The following is a 23,280-nucleotide window of genomic DNA, read 5'->3' as shown; positions in this document are numbered from 1 at the left end:
CAAGCACCCGGATGTACAGGAATACAAAAGGACACCAAATTCAGAAGTTGCGAATTGATTCAGGAGCAGTGGTGAATTTTTCCTGTAATTTCTACAAAGCTAAATGAAATTTGTCACCAAGAAATACATTTTTTGATAAAGTAATCTATAGACATCCTCCAGTGTTGCATTGAGCAGTCATAAGGTAGGTAAAAGTACACATTTTGTAATTCAGAATTCAGTATTTTTGTATCTGAGATTTGTGTACAAATTACGTGCGTTCTGATCTATGTGCTGCACGTCGGTACGGTTTGCATTGCGTGTGTGTGCGTGCAAAATCATGTTGGGGGGGGGGGGGGGGGGGTGGGTAAGTGGTGGGGGGCCCAGTGTTAATAAGCCACATCGAGGTTTTGCTCACACATGTGCCAACTTTTCTTAGACATAATGTGCTGTTACTGTTAATTCTCTTGTTTTCTTTTTGTGATTCATCACTTGACTTTTATTTTGACCACCACTTACTGACACTGCCATGACTGCCAGGGTACTGACAACGTTTAACAATTTTTCTAACGTTGTGGTTTACTTTTTTTAATGCCGCAGTTCACTTTTTCGGCGTGTTGGAAATAATAATCACTACGGAAATGTGTCCTTTAACTTTGAGTTTCTGCTATTGTTACAGAACTGTCTGGTTCCCTGAGGACCCTGACCTAATAATACATGTAGTCGTGTTCCCTAACATGGCGCACTTCGAAGCTTACCCAACTTTCCTCGTGTAGTGTTGCCAAACCTCTTTGTTGACAAACCTCAAATTCATGCAGTGAAATACTGGTACTTTTACCTTTTTAATGCTTGCTATTTAACCTCTGTGAACAATTTCGGTTTCATAAAATTTAATCTGAAATGCAAAAACGGTCGCGTCCGGAAATTGGGCACAAATTGGCGGAGTGTTCCCTAACGTGGCGCACTTGAATAAATCTCAGAAAATTCCAAATTAACATTTAAGAATTTCTGTAAACTTGATAAATTCTGATAAATAATTTTTATCTTTACTTACAAACCCAGCAAGATGTTTGTCAGAAAATTATTTTCTTATTTTTCGGGGCATTTTCAAAGGGTTCACTTTGCACTTGAAAATAAAATCGGAAAATCACGCCAAAATAATTTTTTCTTTTAACTTTGTAACGAGTAAATAAACTAGCGATTTATGAACGGGAGTGTTTAGAACTTGATGAAATTTCACTTTCTGTGAAATTTCAGTTAAAACTTTTGCTCTAGCTAGGCGCTACAGGCGAAAAATAAAAGTGCGCCACGTTAGGGGCCGCGCCACGTTAGGGTACATCAACAATATATAAATCAACTGAATGGTTCTCTGACTTTATTTCCCTCCAAAATCCTCCAAAGCCAAGGATAAGGCCTACAAAGAAGAAAATGAAATCTACCAAGGCCCTAAATAAAAAGAACGATGTGATTAAAAACATGAAAGTAAAGAAAAGTATAAGAAAAACTGCTGCCACGTTGCTCAAAATTGAGCAACGTGGCGGCAGTTTCGAACTATATGTATTTCCTAAACCAACCAGATAAGTACATGTATCGGTACTCTTCTAAACCAGAGATAAAATTGCAAACAATTTGTATTTCAAATTACAGGTTTTGCCCTTCAAAAAAAAAAAAAAAAAAATTCCATCTGGTCAGCGCGCGCGTCGATTTTAATCATGCACGTCAATCTTTTTTTTTCTCCAAAATGTTCCGCGGTAACTCCAACAGCGCCCTCTATTGCCGCACCTGCACCTCCTCAATTTTTTTTACCAAAGAGCACCAAGGAATGGGAAATTGCACCAAGGCAAATGATCGAAAGCACCAAGGCAAATTATGGAGGACACCAATGTACATGAGGACACTAAAAAAGCAAAATAGTACCCCACCTTGTCTGTACAATCCAAGCTTGAAGAGATAAAAAAAAAAAGCCGCGTCGCCGCGTCAATTCCGGAACTTTGGTCTGACCAGAGACCGAGTATTTTTTTGGGGGGGGGGGCCTTATAATAAGAATTTGTATTTCACAAACTTATACAAATTTCCCACATGTATGTGTTCTACATGTACATGTACATGTTGCAGTGGGATCCAGGTTACAAATTACTTGGGATTTGTAAAGTACCTATTCTATTGAACTAAACAGAGGGCCAATTTTTCTTCACCTGATGTGTCATACAAATTGAATTACTGTATTGCTAGCAAAACAGCTAGAAAAATAGCAACTTCAAGCAATTTTTTTTTCTGTGTTAGAAAATAGCACTGATGGTACCAGACTGGAACCTTGAGTGCAGCAAAAAATGCACAACAAAATCTTACAAACTGGATTTACTCTTTAGCCGACAAAATTCTCCAAAATTGTCTTGAGGCAAAGACAAGGTCCTCATTCTTTCACCTGCTAAGTTTGAGATCTCAATTCAATTTTTAAAAGAGACCTTTCTTCAAAAATTTGCACCTGAAAGTGAAGCCAAGTGATTTCAATTTGAAGCCTAAGACTAGACTGGTGCGTGTCCAACTTTATGGAAAGATTGACGTTGACCCTCAGTAGTCTGGTGACATGACTATATATAGATGAATGTGTAGAAATAGAGCTAGGTACCAGATGTTTCTGTTTACACCTGTAGTCCTAAAGCGGTGTTGGACTGGTTGTTTTATGTGCCAGTCTATTTTCTTGTATTGCATGTTTTTACTATCTTAAGTGTTGGGACTCTCATACACAGTATAGAAACATGTTTTTGTCTCATAGGTGACTAAAAAATAATGATCTTCTGAAACACATTCATACATTTTTGAAAAGATTTAAAGGTTAACATGGCCAAGGGCGGATCCAGAACACAATTTGGGGGGGGGGGCAAAAAACAATTTGGTCCCCCAAAAGAGTGGGTCAAATTCAATTTTTGTTTACGGCGTGGGGTTCGGGGCCCGAATAAGGGCGCCGAAAAATTTTGGATTCTAGATGCTCTGTGGTGTGATCTGAGGCAATTTCTAACCACTTTAACCAATGTTTTTTTGAGGAAAAGATGGTGGTGTACTCATTGCCTGCCTTTATTGCGATGTCACATAAAAACAAAAAAAATTGGTTTCGTTTTTGGGGGGGCCATGGCCCCCTTTGGCCCCCCCGGATCCGCCCTTGAACATGGCGAAGATAGTGCTAGATTAAGTTAACAGTTGCATCATGTAGCAAATCTCTTATGAGAGTTTGTGAAAAGAACCGGGGAGACTTGACATTTTGGACAGTACCGGTATGCTCTGCCCATCATCAGGAGACTGACTTATTATAAATGTACAGTTTTGCATTTTGACTCTAAACCTATGGTTTGCACTGAATTGTTCTTGTGCTACTATATGTTTGAATGAAACGGTAGTACGTTTGCATGAAACGGTAGTTAGGCAAAAAAAAAATAATATTCGGTCTCTGGTCAGACCAAAGTTCCGGAATTGACGCGGCGACGCGGCTTTTTTTTTTTTCTTCAAGCTTGGATTGTACAGACAAGGTGGGGTACTATTTTGCTATTTGGTGTCCTCATGTACATTGGTGTCCTCCATAATTTGCCCTGGTAGTCTGGATCATTTGCCTTGGTGCAATTTCCCATTCCTTGTGCTCTTTGGTAAAAAAAACATTGAGGAGGTGCGGCAATAGAGGGCGCTGTTGGAGCTACCGCGGAACATTTTGGAAGGAAAAAAAGATTGACGCGCATGATTAAAATTGACAAGCGCTGACCAGAGACCGACTTATTTTTTTGTTTGGCCTTACATGTACAATGTATGTTTGCATGCAGTGTGAACAGACTGAAACCTTTTCAATCTTCCGAAGGGGCTGAGGTTTCGTCAGCAGTGCTGTTATTTTTATGCTATGGTAAATCAATACAGACCACACTTCTTCCTGTGTCATTTCTAAGCACATGATACGAACACTCATGGTAGTTGAGGGGAAACTAATTGTTGATACTAAAGTTGCAACATCGTATTCAAGGTCAGTTTAGTTACTTGTAACTCCTGTTTGGTTACAACTCAATCTTTGGCTACAACCGAAAGCGCTAGAGTAAACAATGTACATGTATGCCCAGTACTAGGAGTAGAAAGTACCAGTACCCCAAGATGAGGAAACCATTGAAGAGTACAATTACAAAAATAGAACATACATTGTGCACTTGTCATGTGCCAAAAAAAAAAGAACAGTTCTGCTTCCGATTACATGGCATTTAAAAATAGGGTACATTTGTGTAGGTGGGTAGGTAGGGAATTTATGGGGTTTTTTTGGCAAATTTTTTTTGTGTACGATCATATGGCGGTGTCTGCGTGTAGTAAAGGGTAAAAAGGTAGTAATTGGTGGTGTTTGTGGTTTTTTCCTCATTTTTACCAATAAAAAATTAGGGTAGGGGCTCTACTAGGTACCTGTACATGTAGGGTAACCGGAAGCATTTTTTTTTTGAACTAATGTCCAAGATAGAATCCTGTATGTATACATGTACATGTGTGACTTTATGTACTTCGTACAGTCCTTGTTAATTCTTGCTGAAACCATGGAAACAAACTGATTATTGAACTTGCTTGAAATTTGCTTTGCAAGAGCAGATGTGTAGCAAATTCGTTTGTGGGAAACATTTGCAGTGGAACCGAAAATAAGTTAAATTTGACCCTTTTTGGCTCTGTCTGAGACGTCTACACACACAAAATTGTATTCTTTTCTTCCTTGCCCCATATATCATCAGACAAAAGTTGCTGCAAACTGCTTACTGAATGAAGGGTACTGAAATATGGTATCATGAAATTCTAAAAAAGTTTTTTTTTTCTTCAAAAATTAAAACGTCATATATGCTCCAATGGTGACTTGTGTTGACAACACCATTTCTAGCATTACGTTCTGTGTCATTATACAAGCATGCATTAAATGATATCTAGCTAACGCTACCAGTGCTGTGAAAAACAAGTTGGTCTATGATAGCGTTAACTTCCCTGAGTACTGTACTAATGCAACGCAGTGGCCCGTACCTAATATGATGTCAAGGCCATAGCACCAGAGTGCAGCCTAAAGCTGCCTGTAATTTTCCCATTGATTGCAAGCCGTTTTCATGGATGAATGGACGCTGAGCATCGCCTTGGGTGAAACGACTAACTGAGAAAAGAAATGCTGAGCTAGAAAATCCATGCACGCAAATACGCGCACAGGTCACATGTATTGGGAAAGAAAACAGAATTCACCTTAATATTTAATCTGCCTTTTTTTATGACATTTGCTCACCTTAGCATGGCCTGAGGCCTACACAAGCATGTACATGTACCAGTATGTGAAAAGTAGTGAAAAAATAAATTGTATGTACACACATATATATGTATAAATAATGTACAGTACTCTGTACCATGTACAGAACACCTACGTGTACACTGCAGCCACATATACATGTATGTATACATTAATTAATTAAATAATCACAGATTTGCATGTTGACCCATGGTGGGATTTTGTGAACCAACAGCTATTTTAACTAAAGGCCTGCCCTTTACAATTATCGGAATTCCTTTTGAACTCCAAAATCTGCAAAATGTCAAAGTACATGATGTTGTGTTTAGTATCAGTGGCATACCAATTTCACACCCCTTGTATAAAACATCATTAATAACAATGGTTTTTCCCATTTTTGTGTGTGTGTGCAAAACACATGTGAAAAACCACGATGTCCATTCCTTTACTATCATGACATAAAAACTTATCCACTTTTTTCATTTTTTTCCCCCAAATTAAAACATAGTAGCCAACAGGGGATCAATATTGAGAGAGAGTTTTCCCATCATGTTTAGATAAGCTTCACTCACTGTCAGATAAGTCTTGGAAAACACACTTGACAGGCACATTGCACCCTTTCTTTACGTTGGTACACACGCCAGGTCAATGCACTAGCTAGTGCACAGGTTTGACTGTACTAACTCACGGATGACACCATTAGATACAAAAAAAATGAAGAATTGATTTTCCAACTGAGAGGGGAAGTCAATACGATGAAAAGTTTAAAGCACACAAGGGGTGCGGGCAGTATGGAGAGGTGAGGCGTACTGTGAAGAGCTCTCCAAACCCTGAATAACGATATCCCCCCCCCCCATAAATTACGGCTGAATGAAGTACTTTACGACATCACTCAGAGCCTGTGAAAAGTACACGTAATGTCAATTTATTTGCTCCATTACAAGGGGGGAAAAGTGGACAAAGGTATTTTAATCCCGACCATTGTACTGTGTAAAGTGCATGTTTGATACAACCTTTGTAAATTGATGTAGATTGGACAAAGTATTTATGTTTACTTGTATAGTCAGTGCAGATGTGCAGTGTACATGTACTATGATGTACGTGTCTGCACAATTAAGGTAAACATGCATGCTATTAATACAATCATGATATAAAGGCTTATATATGTAATGCATTTTCCATGAAAGAAATAATTTTGGACGTTCAGCAGATAATTAATCAAGAAAATTGTCTCTGAATTATTGATAGCAATAAATTGCTTAAATTAAGACTATCAATTGAGTGAAATTATGCAGCAGAGGTTTCATTACATATAGTTTTATTTGTAGAATTTAATGAAATATTTATAAGCATGCCAAACATCATCATGCATTGTACCGATAGTGAACCACGGACCATTTCATTTGTACATAATGTATTTTTGCAGATGTACATGATACTGGTACATCATCTAAAAGAGTGTACTTGAACGTGTGTGTATACATAGTGTCTACATTTACATCCATACATTACATACATAATTTGCAAGACATACATGTTCGATTGCACACCTACCTACAGAGACATTCATGTTTGTGTTGGTAATGAGTCATAAATTCCATTAGTGAGGCTGTTTTCAGCATGGCATTAATTTTATGACGCTGCAGGTGCATTTTAAGTTGGGAACAGTAAGAACATCTGTTTTTGTCACCTGACAATGCAAAGTGCATCCACCACTCCAACATTTCACCCCTGTCTATTCTGTGATGCTGGAGAAGAAGTCACTGCACTTTGCCCACAGTTGCACATTAACACCCCTCCCCCATTCTGATAATCAATCCTGTCATAGTAATCACACACCAGCTTGACTTGAGTTGCTCTTGATGTGTTCCGAGACGTGACCGCATGGCGAATGCGGGCTGCAGGGAAAACAGCGGTTACCATCTGCGGACGTGTGCATCGCATGCAGGATCGTACACCCCTTTTTTATTATTATGACTGGTACCCCGCTGTGCGTGTGAGACCAGTTACTTGTCTCTCGTTACTCCCCTTGGTTTTCCCCCTCCAGGGATGGGTCAATGGACTCAACTTACCTGCGTGATCAAGGAGGTTGTTGGCATTCGATGCTATTAATTATGCGACAACGCCATACATGTGAGATCTACGTGGACACTGTTTTTACTTAAAGGGAATATACAACATTTGCAAACATCGAAAAATAGAACTACAAAGTTTTTACGAAATAGCTTACTAGGATGTTGGTAAATGACAGTCAAAAGCATCCTGTAAAATTATGGCACCTGGTGTGAAGTCATTTTCAAGAAAATGGTATTTTTGTATAAATTTCCAACGGTGGTCGGCCGACCACCGTTGGAAAAACCTAACTATTTTTCAACTTCTCCTCCAAATTCACCATTTTTTCAGTCCAAATTTTATTTGCTATTGGTTACATGTTTATGAACGGGTGCAGGCCAGGTGGACTGGTTCCCTTACCTTACAATTTTCCGGCATCTATAAATTGATCAATTTTATCTTTAGTGGAGTCAGGGAACCAGACTACTCCACCATTTGTGTTTTTCTTGGTGTTTCCAGCATTTTCGAACACAAAACTTCAAACATGTCAGTGTAACAATATTTGATCTATTATAGTAACCCCTCAAATAGTTCATTTCTGAAAAATTACAGCAAAAGCCAATGATGTACATTCCCTTTAAATGCATGATACACTTCACCTGTATTTTTTTAAGGGTATATTTATGTACAACATCTTTTATAGAATGCCCTCTCACGGTTTTCGGCTTCCTGACTAACATAAGCCATCTACATGTATTACAATGTAGGTCGAGTTGAATTCAGCAATTTAAGGATTTTATGGATGACTGTTTTTTTATTATTGAATAATTTTTATTGACCTACATTGTAGGGTTAGTGTACATGTTTGCAAAATTGTTTGCTGACCTGTATATATCCACTCTGTTAACAGTGACAAGACAACTGTGGAATTTTGGGCAGACGGTTTTACATTTTTTTTTATTTCGATAAGCCGCAGATTTTAATAAACAAGATTATTATTTCTAGTGCACAGCCTGTTGAAAGAACTATGTACATACATGTGCAAGTGCATGCACATCATTGATATAATAGTCCATGTTCAAGTTAAGTCTGAAATGCATTCTTCGTGCATAAATACTCTGTGTTTTGCTATAATGTGGCGATAACCTTGTTAGTTTACAGCACATGTTCTTGTATTTGTGTTTGTTGTTGCGTGCAGTGTTTATTTCCTACTTGTGTGCTACGGAGCTTGCACAAATTGACCCCGTTTTGATGCACCTGGGGGGGAGGAGGAGGTCAACACTGGGCTGATATTGCTACAGCTGACCTAGCTTGCATTGTAAGGTCATAAATGTTGTTAAATTCATGTACCTATCTGCAAGTTTCCATGCAGTGCCAGTATAATTTGGTGTTATTGATACCGGTACATGTACATGTACATAGGTAAACACAATGTACATGTACATGTAGGTTACATATTTGTACATTGTATGTATACATGAGAGCAATTTTAACACAGGTCTCTACAAAACTTTTTTTAAAATAAATATGTGTTTTTGTTCAGTTTGTTCTCGCAAAACTATAGCATTCATTTGTCATGACATACATAGAAGTACATGTGGCATGTCGCATCCTCTACATCAAGATGCATAATTTAAGCGTACCGGTATATGCCCGTTTAGTGCACAATTGACTCTGCAGATCATTCATACTTTTTATTATTTAATTTTAGACATGTATGATTTAAGCCCAGTGGATTAGAATAGAAGTGAACACTAAAATTTTAAGTGTACATGTACATATACTCTGCACATTACTTGATTATGTATGCATTCATTATACATCATGCACTAGGAAATTTTAAAAAAGCCAATGCTCACCGGATGTACCGGTAGACTAGACTAGAGACCAGTGAAAATGAACAATTGCAATTACAATGTAAAACATGTACATTAAATTCACAAGAAGATGTCTGAGTTCAGGGTCGCCCTTTTCCGTCTAGTTGGGGCAGGTATAAACCAGCCTTTAATTAAAGTTTAGTTGAGTTCTCAGGTCATGCGACTTATCATTGAACCATGCTGAGAGCAAGCCTGACTTAAGTTAAATCACTCTCTTCCCACATTGTCAGTCCTTGTCCCATGCATATTTCATTTAGCTCATGGCTACTCAGTTACATGCACAGGGATCAGAAGCTTGGAAGACCAGAGCTTTGACGGTCTCCAGTGCTAGTAAAATGAAAGTGCCATAAATCACTAAGCAAGTTGCGAAGGGGCTCAGCTCCGACGAAACCCGCTGGTATCCTGTCAGGGATATATTTGTGCTCACCCGAGGGTGACCGTGATTAACACCCATGGAGTTCAGTGGTGGGACAGTGTCGATAATTAAAATAAACAAAAGGCGATGGCTCTGCTATTTTTTTGTCTCGCTCTCTCTTCTTTTGCTTGAGGTCAGAAGTGTGAGGATGTGTCACAGACGGTGCCGAGAATCCGTTATTAATTTTCTCCCTGGAAAGATCGTTATTATTAAAGTCCTGGCCGAGTGTGATGAGTAAATTCATGCATGGGTAACTCCAGGCGCCATGAGGATTTCGTTTAGAGTGCTGTCACCACAAGGTTAATTTGTCATGAGGAAATTACTTTATGATTGATAATTTGATATGTGTGGGAAAAAAATGTACATGCAATCCAACATGAACATTGGGTGTACGTAGGAAAATATATACGTAAGAATAACTTTTCAACTTCATGGCTCAATCACCACATGTTCAATGTAAATTGTGTGGTTTACATGACCATGCTGTGTACTATCCATGTAAACAATGTTATTAGATTTCGTACATCTTATGCATGTGACCCATACATGTACATGTACATGTATCAGGGTTCTGCGGCCTGGAAAAAAAACTGGAAAAGTCATCCAATATTATTTTCAATTTCCATGCCTGAAAAAAACATGGAATTTGGTGAGGACCAATTTTTTTTTTTTTTAAACTTTGTACAAATATTTATAATTTAGCATCGTAAATCTAATTTTTATACCCAACAAAATGTGAGAAATGTCACTGGTAATTTAAACATTTTGATTTTGAAAGACATTATTGCTTTTTTTTTTTTTTTTCTGTTTCTGTAACGCACGTTCCACGAACAAGTTTTACAGTTTTGGTCTGTATTTTGATGAACTAGGTCATGGATTTTCATAATTTTGTCATGGAAAAGTCACAGAATTTTATTGTCCTAAAGGTGCAGGAACAATGATCAATTAATGTGGTTTTTTTTGTTGTTGCAATTTTATGTTTACTTCACGTTCATGATTAGCCATGGAACAAGAACAAGTTACATGTTCATGTATAATCATTCTAGGGCATACCTACATGTAACTCTGCATCAAATTTTTTGGCAATATCTTGAAAAAGTGGTGCAAGACAGAATTTTTGTGCACAAGGTATCAGTTTATTTGTGTACATTGTACATACTGTTTAAAAGTACAGGAATACTTGTACATGTATTAATTAACATACATATGTGCATACATGTACAATTCTTGTGTTTGGTTTATAATTCAGCTTTATTAAACTCAGCAAATGTATTTCACCGATTAAATTTCCTGCTAACCAATAGCCATACACACGAATAGCGTACTGACAATGGTGTGAAAGAATAGCCATTCAAACCGCAGAGCAGCATGGCTCTTTAACGTAGCGAGCCAAATTCACCCATAAATACGTTCAGCCTCGGGGAACCCAACATAATGAGATCCATCCACATCCCCGGCTTGTGAAATTCAATATGAAGTTATCGTACTCGGCAAATCTGTTTTTCTGTTCTCTGTGCTCCCTGCAGATTGACTGGAGGTTTTTATTTCTGGGTTTCTTTTCTGAGCGGCGCGTCGGAGTGACTGAGGTTTCAAGCTGGCGACGTCACGGGCCCCGAGTCCCCCTCCAGCTGAGATGTCGTGTCCCGTGGCAGAGAATTGGTGCTACACCCAGGTAGGACGACCAGAAATTCAGCATTGCAAATTAAACAAACACATTCACAATATACCTTGAGATTGTTTGATTATTTTGTAAACTTGAGAATAAAATATGTTTATTGCGTAAACATTGGAACTCGTGTGTTGGCTGAGCATGCTGGGGATATGCACACTTCATTGAGACAGGGTAACAACTTTAATTTCAACTTTATTGTTTCATTTTTTTATTTTAAGATTCACACCCCTGTACCATTTATTAATTTTAAAAAAATCAAAAGTTTTTAAAATAATTCCTGCGCTTTTAAAAAGTGTCCAAAAGTGTTAAACCTTTTTTTAGCATTTATTGCATTACATTGTATTTAATCCTCCATGAATCCATAAAATCAGACAGTGATGGGGCGGTTTGGGCGGTATAAGGAGTAATAGGCAGGGCAAGTCGGGGCGGTACGAGAGGTAAAGGGTTCAATGCAGATTTATTTATGCAGGGTTAATTTGCAGATTACATTAGGCAACTCTGCTGCCTAAATTTTTAAAAAGTAATGAAGAACTTAATTTAACAACAACCCTGTATCTTTAAACAATGAGGAAATAAGCATGTGATATTCATTTTTCCTACTTGAATTTCATTGTCAGTACTTCATTGTGCTCAGGGACATGTACATGTACGCTTGTACCATCCATACACATGTACATGAATTGCCATTGCTAATATATTGGTTTACAGGACAGTGGTGGAGATGGGCAGTATTTGGCGAAGGTTCCTTGCAAATGAAGCCTTGAATATAATTATTTAGTACATGTAGTGTACATGTACATGGAAGACTTCATACTAACAGCTTTTTCAAAGCATGACTTATTCCATATAATCTACATGCACATCATGTATGTAGACATGTTAATAATTTGAACCAAAAATTAAACAAAAAAATATTTTTTTTCAAAACTTTTTTTTTGGATGGGAAGAGTTGTTCAAAAAATCAAGAAAGGAAAAAGAAGTATTTTACACATGAGTGTACACTTGCAGGTTCAGTAATGCACAGATTGGTGAGTGTCGTGAACAAACTGTAACAACGGTTATAGACCAAGTAAAAAAAAAAATAGTCTCTCATCCGGACATTCTGAAAAAAGGAGGCAGCCCTTTTATCCCTCAAAATGGCAATTTTTCAAAGATGGCGGATAGATTCTTCCATTTTCTTTTGCTGAAACTTTTGTGTTCAAAGGCGCTATCACCCTTTCTTCCAGATTTTGAACTTGTACAGTTTTGCTGGGAACAAAAACAACTTACATAGATACATGTGTAAAAGATATTGCAAATGTGTGATGGGAAAAACAAAAAGACGGGTGGGAAAAAAAGGAAGTGGGCGGGAGCAAGAAATTGGTTTATTTTTCTTCACTTGGTCTTATCATCTGGCCTCCTGGTTTCCCTGAACAGTGGACACACAACACATTGATCATAAAGGTCATCAATCAGAGAGTTCCAAACAAAGGCCATAATTGGGGGCCAGTTCTAAAAATAAGTGCCAAAGTGTCCTGCACACTCTATTTGTACAGTAGTGCTTTTGAAACATCTCAACATTTCACTTTTGAAGTTGGACAAGAATATTTGGTTTGACGGTTGATGTTGGGCCCCAGGCCATTGATCAATCTTAATTTACTGGAGCAACCATGAAACAGTCACTCGTTACTTAAAATGGTCAGTTCATATTACTCCAGTCAAATGTCACATCTTTAAACTTTGTCCAGAATGTCATTTTGATTGATAGATTAGTCTAACAGATCACAAAGGAGGAGGTTGTGGAAATGTTCATTTATCACTGCCAAGGACTGCTCTGACCCACCTGATATTTTAGCCTATCCATTCCACAGACGCTGATGCCTCTTTTGTTGACAATTTTGACTGTAAAGCAAATCATTGTGTCCACATGTATGAAAGAAAAAAAACTATAACTTGACACTATTCGGCCATGATACCGCTTAAGTAGGCCTATTCCATCTCTTTTTTGTCTGTGATCGCATGCAATATATTTGATGCAGATGGCAGTATCAGTGCAACCTGTATGAGTGATGGGTCGTTCCATAGAATTAGGGTCCACTTTATTCCTGTCCCGGTTACATCTGATATCTATGACATCATAATTCTGGGTGCACTCTTCAAAATTAATGCATGTTTGAAAATGTTGTCTAGTACCTTTAATGACTAGGCTAGAAAGTTGCACATGCCCATTTCTTAACAACCTGCGCTTGTGCATCAGCACACATGTGCAAGCGCTCAAGGAACCACGGTTGGATTATAGCAGTCACAGATGACAACAATGGATAAGGGCTCCAGAAACCTGCCAGTCAATACTCTCAGACTAAAGGTTCTTAGGTCATACAGGAAATTAGATTTAATCCCTGCTACATACTGTAGTCATTGTCCTGTAAATAGGGATATAATATACGTTGTACGCCTACTTGTACCAGGAGCCTACGCCGTCTACAAAATGAGTAAACTTACATATGTACATGTAATCTGGACTGTAGATGTGCATGTGAAATCTTTACATATGTAACGAAATGCAATCACGTAGACAGTTTTGGCTCAAACTTTTTTTTTAGCATAATGTGGCTTTTAACATGACATATTGAAAGCGTTATTTAATAATTTGTCAAACTCCCCAGGGGGGATAGGTTAATCAAATTTAAATCTCAGAGAAAGATTTGTGCACATAATATATAATTTGTACAGGGTTTCATATATTTCACATAAATTAAATTAAACATGATTTATACTTACAGTATTTCAAAATCCTACGCAGATACATTATAAGCCTACTCAACTCAACCCAAGTATATTGTCCTCCCCACTCTCATTTATGTCTATAGCTCCATACTCCCATACATCAAAAGATAGAGAACATGGTTAATACATTGTACATTTTACAAAATGTTACATTGAGTGGTAGATATGGATAGGTTGGATCCAGGAAATTCAAATTTATAATGTATACCAAATTTATTTAGATTTTTTTTGACATTTCAGGAAGCCTTATTTTGTGTAAATCACTGTGCCTATGACCACTTAACCCATTTTTTGTCAACTCCTCATCGTTGTCATCAGGTGAAGGTGGTCAAATTCTCTTACATGTGGACCATCAACAACTTCAGCTTCTGCCGAGAGGAAATGGGAGAGGTTTTGAAAAGCTCCACTTTCTCATCTGGAGCCAACGACAAACTGAAATGGTATGACATGGGGAATCTGATCCTTGATTCATTGCACAAAGTAAGCCAACTCAAATGCTGCAAACCCAAGGAACGTTATTTACCAGGTTTGCAGTATTGCTGATGTTGCTAGCATCGGGACTTTGGGCGTGATTGCCTGGCTACAGGTTTATTGGCTTCTGACTAGCATCCCTGGAACAAAGACATTGACAAAATGGGGAACCGCCAACATAGGGCTGGGTAGCTCAGTTGGTAGAGCACCAGAACGGTAATCCGGAGGCTGCAGGTTCAAACCCCGCTCCAGACAATTTCTTTGTTCAACTTGAAAATTATTGTAATGCACCTAGTCAGTTTTCCTTTGTTGTTTATTTGAAATTTGAGTCGTTCTGGCAAAAATGAGACGGAAATGGACACAGGCTGTTGTGGAGGAAAATTTAACAAAAAAAACGAATGGGGTCATTTTTTTTCAATTTTCAGATTTATTGAAATTTGTAATCTTTGATATATAAGTCTACTACACATGTCTGAAAGGATTAGTAAAAAATCGTTCAATTAAAGTGTTTTTAAGGAAAACAATTGGCATCTTTCATTTTCACAAATACAAAACTTGAAACTTAAAAGGATTTTTTCTCTGTATTTTACTTTCTTGACATGTCGATAAATGCAAACTTTAAACAGCCATAACTTGTTAACGGAATGTCCGATTGAAGTGCAATAAACAGTATTGTAAGGAGAAATTGTATTCCCTTTCCTAATACCTGCAGACCCTTATTTTGACCTCTGCCCAGTTCTGTCTCATTTTGCCAGAACACTTCACAAATATGTAAAAGAGGAATTGACACATCTTATTTGTTTATAATTTTTGTAGGTGTTTGAGAGTCAACCCCAAGGGCTTGGATGAAGAAAGCAAGGACTACCTATCCCTATACCTCCTCCTGGTGTCTTGTAATAAAGCTGAGGTGCGAGCAAAGTTCAAATTCTCCATCCTGAACGCGAAAAGAGAAGAGACAAAGGCAATGGGTGAGTAGTCTCAAATTATAAGATGTCTTGCAATGGTTTGAGAAAGATGATTGTGTTGCAGCAACTTCTTTGTATCAGTGTTGTAGTTGAGTCAAAAGTGTTCCTATCGTTCATCCCCTGTTACTTGTGACTGGATATATGAAACGACTTGTGATTTACTTGTTGTGGACTTGTGATACATTCAACTATATAACACTGCATTGTAATGTACTGCAAGTGAACATGAATAAGATTTGAAACTTTGCATGTCGGTAGTGTAGACTAGTGGGGGTTTGCAGTAACACCATGTGGAAGAATCTCTGTTGAGAAGATGTGTGGTTCTGAAAAGAACCGGTTGGTTGTGAACACGACGTTCCGATCGGTTTGCTTGATCGTCTTCAGGAGAAAGCCGAATGGAGTGGATGAGGCTGCATTTATAGAGCTGGATGAATACTGAGGCGTGGAGTTGTGGATGCTGATGATGAAAGCACACTGATTGGAGCATACTGATTGGAACGTGGAGTTCACAAACAACCAGTTCTTTTCAGAACCACACATCTTCTAAAAAGAGATTCTGCCTCATGGTGTTACATCAAACTTTCACTTGTGTACTGCAAGTGGACTTTTAAACAAGTGACGTAAGACCATTTTTATAAACAAAAGTGTCTAAAGATTTCAACCTTGTCAACGAAGGAAAAACCCAACATTACAATTTAAAACACCTGGAAGTTTATTCGTCCTTGTGTTGATTACAGTGAGTGATTGCCAGTTTTATTTTCCAACTCTTATTAATCACTGCCTAATGAAGTTTGTGAGTTACGCTATTTTGTCTTCTGTGTTTTTCTTCAAACTCCACAGAAAGTCAAAGAGCCTACCGGTTTGTACAGGGCAAAGACTGGGGCTTCAAGAAGTTCATCCGACGAGACTTTCTGATGGATGAAGCCAACGGTCTCCTCCCTGACGATAAACTCACATTATTCTGTGAAGTAAGCAATTGTAATGACTTTGCATTGAAAAACGAGGAAGCACGCTATCCTTGTTCCAGTAATATTGTTCCAGTAAAATGGCTTTTTGAGTATTGGCAAAAAAACAGGAATTGACAAAATATGTTCCATGGGTCCTTTAGAGTCTACGCAATTCGTCTCCAATCTGTTACTCGGTTGTCCCTTCTAACTACACTAACTATGAGAAAACCTTTGAAAACTTGCTTTCAGGTGAGTGTGGTTGCAGAAACAGTCAACATTTCCGGTCAGTCCAGTCAGGCCCAGTTGAAGGTCCCTGAATGTCGCCTTGCTGACGACCTCAGTGCATTATGGGAAAGGACGTCGTTCAGTGACGTCACGTTATCCGTCACAGGCAAGGAGTTCCAAGCACACAAAGCAATACTAGCAGGTAAAATCCTCAAAAACGTTTGTGGTCTTGTGTTTCTGGTAACATTGCGGAAAAAGAGGAGGGTAGGTAGAGGGGAATTTTTGAAAATATAATGTAAGAATGCAAATAAATGCATGCAGGGCATGTGTATATAATATGTTTATGTCAATACTTGCATATTTACTTAGAGATATTCGATTGGTCATGGAGTGTTGTGGCCTCTTGCTTTGGAGCATTGAATTTGTGATCTGCGGGTAATTCTGCAGGTTGTGGGTTCGAGTCCAGCCTGGGGTTATGGTGCGTGTGCCCTTGGGCAAAGCACTTTGTCACTCATTGCTTCTCTCAACCCAGGAGTAAATGGGTACCTGTGAGGGCAGAGATGGTTATTGTGATTGAATTAGCTTCCTTGCGCCTAAAAGGCTGCATCGAGCTGTATACTCCCCAGGGAGCTGAGATTGTATTTGGAATGTTTAAATGGCCTAATCAGCAGGGGTAATAATGATGTAAGCGCTTTGATCTTTAATAGTTAAAAGCACTCTACAAGAACCAATTATTATATTATTATTATTATTGATGATGGCACCTTAATGCCTACTTCCTGCAGGAGATACTCTTTTCACTTGAAACTTACCACTTTATTGTACCATTCCATCATGCATTTACTTAAAGCTTTCTCCTTTTTATTGGCCAGCCCGTTCACCTGTCTTCAACGCCATGTTCGAGCACGAGATGGAAGAGAAGAAACTAGGCCGGGTGGACATCACCGACGTGGAAGCAGACGTGATGAACGAGATCCTTCGCTTCATCTACACGGGCAAAGCACCCAACCTGGACAACATGGCTGCTGAGTTATTAGCAGCTGCAGATAAGGTATGGGGAATATGGACTCTGAGTATTAACATGTAGATGGCGCTTGGTCACCACTCACGAGTGCTCCAGTGGGACACACTGCGTGCACGCACGCAAATGTGTGTTCACCGTCGATCGTGGACGTCCTATTGTCCCTCTTTTGTTTGTACTCAAACTTTTTAGGAAGACTCCCAATTGTTTTGTACACGACCCCAATCGTGGACGTATGCTTGGAATCGTGTTGGGAATTATTGTTCTCTTTTGTTCTCTGGTATTTTTCATCCACGGTTTGAAAAGATGAACATGTACACACATTCCCACACACATCCCGCCAAGCACACACCGTCAATTTTATGCTGAATGTGCACGAAAGTTTGCTGGAAGATAAATTTCTTATCCCACTCGCGAGGCCAAGCACTCTGCATTAATCGGTATTCCACTGGAGCTGTTGGGATAACAAATAAAATATCTATAGAAACATCTGAAGGTGTGCACCATTTCTATGACGGGCCGTATCACATTCCCAGCTTGTTGGTCAGGCGTGTCTTGTTTTCCTTTTCAGTTCACATTTGTAATTTTGTTTTGTATTTTCCCCCTTGATTCAACTACAGTATGCCCTTGAAAGACTGAAGGTGATGTGTGAAGATGCCTTATGTTCCAATCTGGTCATAGAAAACGTAGCAGAAGTCCTAGTTTTAGCAGACCTACATAGCGCAGACCAGTTGAAAGCTGTTGCAATTGACTTCATTAACAGGTGAGTTTCTGCAAATCCACGCATCGCAAAATGTGAGGTATATCTTGTAATAATTATGTTGGTTGGCCCTGTGCAGCTTAAAAATATCCTTATTGTTATCGTTTCGGTTTGCGGTAACACCATGTGGTAATAACTACTGCTTAGAAGATATTTAGTTCTGAAAAGAACTTGTCCTGCTTATTATCAACTTTCGCTAAGTACTTTTTGTTCTGATAAGAACAGTCCTGCTTTAAGTTCTAAAAGAACTTGTCTTTGGTCTCAACGTTTCGACTAGCCTGCTGTTTGTGACTACTTAGTTCCAAACAGCAGTTTTTGTTCTCATTTGAATAAGCAACTCAACCCATTCAAACCCTGTCCTCCCTCCTTTCCTTCTCAAGTAGCCACGCCCCCGAGGTCATGGAAACCACGGGCTGGAAGACGATGGTCCACAGTCACCCCAACCTTGTAGCCGATGCCTTCCGTGCCCTTGCCACCTCCCAGAGTCCACCATTCATGGGACCGCCGCGCAAGAGAATCAAGCAAAGCTGAGACCGCTGTCCTCTCAACGGTAGACGCCCCAAACTTGTTTCAAAGTAACCCTTGTATATTGTAAACTATGTAATGTATGTATACTGTGGTTATAATGATATTAATATTGCTATAATTGTTATAAATATTACTTTTTAGTTTTCACAACTTTTTTCGTTTTGTTTTTTTGGTCAGTTAGACATGGATTGTATATATTATTATATATATGTCTGAAAGATAAAATGAAATATGTGCAGAGCTGAAAATGGGATCTGTTTGTTTGTCAGATACCTTCTGTTTGTTTTGCTGGTTGGTCTGTTGGTCCGGAGATATTTGTTGGCCTGTGTTCATGTACCTTCTGAAACCAAGTTGTCCTTGATTAATTGAACTGAAAAGGTCACCCAATAACCGACACAACGATCAAATCAATTGACCAAATAATCGTTGCTGGCCTATCATGGACACAGTAAGCTAGGTCTGTTTTTTTGTGTCCCTGCATCCCAACAGATCAACCTCTAACTGTCACGGTTCCGTAATAACAAACAGCATTTTGAGCTCTGCACTTTATTTATAGAACTTACCAAAGTTAAGCTGCAGAACTAGAGTATAGAATTTAATGAACTCGGCACAGCATTCTGTACATATTTATTATCTTGTTATTAATATTCCTATTTTTGAATACTCGCATTTCTGTGGATTTATTTTCAATCCATACTTGGTTTTTGTAACAGGACTGTTCCCGCTATTGTGGGAAAAGAGTCCTTCATTTTGTTAATGCCATAATTTGTGTGTGTTTCTTGTGGTTGGTACAAGTTTGGAAAGTGATTTCCCCCGGTACTGTTTGAAAGGGAATCCCCTTCCTATTTTTAGTGAGTGAAATTCAAAATTACGGTATACATTTGGTTTGCCTGCTTTCAAATGGACACTGTGTGTGCCAACCGTCTTGTGATGCGGTCGAAAGTCACCGTATAAACTATCGTTGCATCAACAAGGAACATTCGGTGACAAGGTCTCCTCGGATGTATTGGAACAGTAGATGACATTGTGTGATTACTCATGAGATCTCCAGTTTGCAGGATGCACAGAATGTAGACATTGATTGGCTGGTGTATGACACATCGTGCGCAACATTTCTCCATCTGAACGTGCTCAAGTGTGTAGCATCTTCACGTTGGCACCCGGCGCCTTTCAGCACCGATATTCAATTGTTTGTCTTATATCTCTGCTTGTTTCTGTTTTTGGAGAACTTGCATCCAGAGTCCATTGTGAACTGTGTATAGTCAAGTACCCACAAGGAGTCAAAGCAATGTTTACCGTCTCAGACCCTCAAAGTCCATGGGGGAATTTCGAAGGATGTTGCAGGATTGAGGACAGTTGATGTAGTGGATGATATTATAACCCTTATGTTCCAGGGTTGTTCACCTACTGCACTGCTCGGTGCACGAGAATCACAAATTATAATGTTGAATCTACTCTGTCTGTGCACCTGCCATAACGGTGCACCTGCCATAACGGGGCACCTACAGTAACAGGGCACCTACAGTAACAGACTTTATTACAACTTGGGGCGTAATGGCACAGCATGGTCTTTTCCATGTAGGGTTATAAGTGGTATTCATTTAAGTTCAAGAAACTACTGACCAGACAAACTAACAATTTTAAGTGTCCCGGTCCATGGCGAATTTGTTGACCGTCTCCCACAATGCACTGCGAAAAAGGTAACTCTCCAAGGTAACCTCTTGTGGGGCACTGTTTTGGGAATCGCCCGTATTGGTCATGAAAAAAAAAATTATGAAAAGTCACTTGCAATTCGTCAGTCGCACCACGAAATGACCTATCGTGTGCACAAAGTCCGTAGACAATACGTCACTTCGTGGTGCACCCGACGAATTGCGTCAGTTCGTAGAATTGTATGCAATTTTGCTTTCAAAATAATCATTAACACAAGCTACTTGCACCAAATGTATCACTTTCCTTAAAGATATTTGAATACCACAACACGAGGTCAGTGTACTTTAAGATGTTTAAACACAAAGGGCGGGCAATATCAATTTGACTTGTAATTATAAATATTGCAATCAAGATGAACTTTTAGATTATTTTGCTGTTAGATTTTTTTTTCTTCATTTTTTCCCCCACCATTTCCTTGTAATGTAAAGTTGTACATTCACGCTGCCTGTAGAAACAAATTTATAGAGATTGTACTAGTGGCTGTATTTTTATTACAAAACAGGGTTTTCCACGTCCAACTTTGGTGTTGTAAAAAAGGATTTCATTGCTTGTTTTGTAGGTACATGTATACATGTACATTTGGGTGCTATACATCAAATATTTGATATCTGCACAGTGACATTTGAATGGATAAAAATGAACGAACATAAGTAGATGTGGAGGCATTCAAGTGGTGCTATCCTAATGAAAAGTGTGTCCATCAACTTCAAAAACAGGTCAAAAATGTTACTTTCCACAGTAAATGTGGATTTTAAAAACAATTTAAAAAGTTTTTCGGGTGAAATGGGTAACAGTGGAATGTGTCTATTGATTGAGATATAAAAAATAAACTTTCGAATAAATAAGACCAATCAAATTGGAATACTTCAAAGAAAATTCCGAATTAACCAATCAAAGAGTTCTCCAGTCAAACATTGTAAAGCAGCATTTGTGGAAGGTTAACCCAGTGTACTCAAATTTGACCAAATAACCTGGTTGCTCATTGGATAAGCAAAGAGGGTGGTTAGCCAGAATATTGCCAGAATGTTCCGAGTGCCAAGCAGATGAATGTATGATACATGTTTGATCAACTATGCTTATCTACACAGTTTTGCTAAGCAATATGGTTATCTTTACCAGGGTTTCAAAACAATGTATTTACCGGGACATTGCTAGGTAGCCGTGGATTTATATGTTACCTGGTAACTATTCATTTAGCTGCCAGCAGCAAATAATGACTAGCATCTTACGTTAGGCCGGTCAGAAGGTTGCAGTTTGGACAACCACCTCCCAAAAATAATGCACTTAAAGTATCACCCAGCATGGAGCGCTAAAGTGTTGGAAGTAAGAGTCATAATGTGTTCTCTGAAAATAACATAATCCCACATCTGTGAAAGTGATACAAGTAATTGCAACCACACATGTGCATATATCCTTGACAAAACTGATTACTTTATTGTTAGATTACTAGTGCACTGCAATAATATATGTATTTTTTGTTACTGAACTTGGATGGATGTCCAAAAGACCTGTCTAACTACTCCCAAGCTCTGATTAATTTGAAATCTTCACGCAACCTTTGGTACACCTTACCTCTGTTCACACTGAAATTAAGTCAACAACCCCAATTTAATCACAGCCATGGTTTAAATGGTCACAAACAATCGTCAGTGAAAATAAATGTACAATTATCACAAACAAGCTCTGTTGCATATTGGACATATATGACACTTACTGCATATACATGTACAACAGTTCTTCACATTTCATTCTTTGAAAATTGTTATCTTCTAAATTTGTTATCTTCATTGGTTGACTTACATTGTAAGTGGGCTATTTGTCTCCCTAGATTAACATTTTCAGCAACATGTGTTAACTGCTGGATAGGTAATCTTCTTGGTCTGTCAACGTTTTTGAAATATCTCAAAGTAATTTCCTGTTTTGTGTGAATATGGCTTTATCAAGACAGGTACACAATTTCGAGTGGACACCAAAATGCACTACACTTTGGAAGTTGTTTTTTTTTTTTGAAGGAGGGGATAAGTGAATGAATGAGATGGCATATTGACTGTGAAATAAAGCATTGCTTTCAAGAAATGAGAGGCTTCGGTGATTGTTTTTTTCACTCCCTGTGGCCATGAGTTGTGACATGAGTATATTAGTTGTTGTATGGCAGTAGGTGATATAAACTTGTGAAGCTTAACTGTTGAGCAACATCAGGCCAAGTACCAATCAAATGCATGTGTATGTAACATTTTGCCTGAATACACAATAGACTGACCCGCTAAGCCCCTCCCCATGGTGTTTTAACCAATTACAGCTGTGATTAGTATCCGACTGTGGGCAGTGGGCGTGGCCAAATGGATCAGTCTATTGGCTCTCTGTTACGCTTACAGTTTTGGGACTGAATAAATGGAAAGGACCCTTGTGTATGTGTTAGGTCATTACATGCTTTGTAAGGCTGTATCCAGATTGGTTTTTTTTTGGCTATGACTTAAACATTGGTCATTAACTCGCAATAGATGGACAGCCATAGATGCAAAGCGTGGTTCAGACAGCCAAGGCATTGTAAGCGATTCACAGTGGTTGGCCAAATAATCCTGAGCCACTGTGCGTGACCTAACATGGCCTTGATCCA

At 38.6% G+C, this 23,280-nt stretch overlaps 1 protein-coding gene across 3 annotated transcripts; it reads left to right on the top strand.

The window, feature by feature from the left end:
* Nucleotides 1–5: 5 nt before the first annotated feature.
* LOC119746248 (speckle-type POZ protein-like) lies at nucleotides 6–22,744 on the top strand. Of its 3 annotated transcripts, none has more exons than XM_038223081.1 (9): nucleotides 6–184; nucleotides 11,122–11,267; nucleotides 14,352–14,473; nucleotides 15,321–15,472; nucleotides 16,310–16,437; nucleotides 16,666–16,843; nucleotides 17,514–17,692; nucleotides 18,283–18,425; nucleotides 18,806–22,744. In XM_038223081.1, exons 2-9 carry the CDS (start codon nucleotides 11,229–11,231, stop codon nucleotides 18,951–18,953), a joined length of 1,089 nt encoding a protein of 362 aa, XP_038079009.1. In that variant the 5' UTR covers nucleotides 6–184; nucleotides 11,122–11,228; the 3' UTR covers nucleotides 18,954–22,744. The 3 variants fall into 3 exon arrangements, with proteins under 3 accessions (XP_038079009.1, XP_038079007.1, XP_038079008.1); XM_038223079.1 differs by having other exon boundaries at nucleotides 18,803–22,744; XM_038223080.1 differs by lacking the exon at nucleotides 6–184 and adding an exon at nucleotides 8,599–8,621 and having other exon boundaries at nucleotides 18,803–22,744.
* Nucleotides 22,745–23,280: the final 536 nt, after the last annotated feature.

Source organism: Patiria miniata, unplaced genomic scaffold (genome assembly GCF_015706575.1).
Source record: "Patiria miniata isolate m_02_andy unplaced genomic scaffold, ASM1570657v1 HiC_scaffold_7, whole genome shotgun sequence".
Classification (NCBI taxonomy): Eukaryota; Metazoa; Echinodermata; class Asteroidea; order Valvatida; family Asterinidae; genus Patiria; species Patiria miniata.
This window is presented reverse-complemented; position numbering and strand designations above follow the sequence as displayed.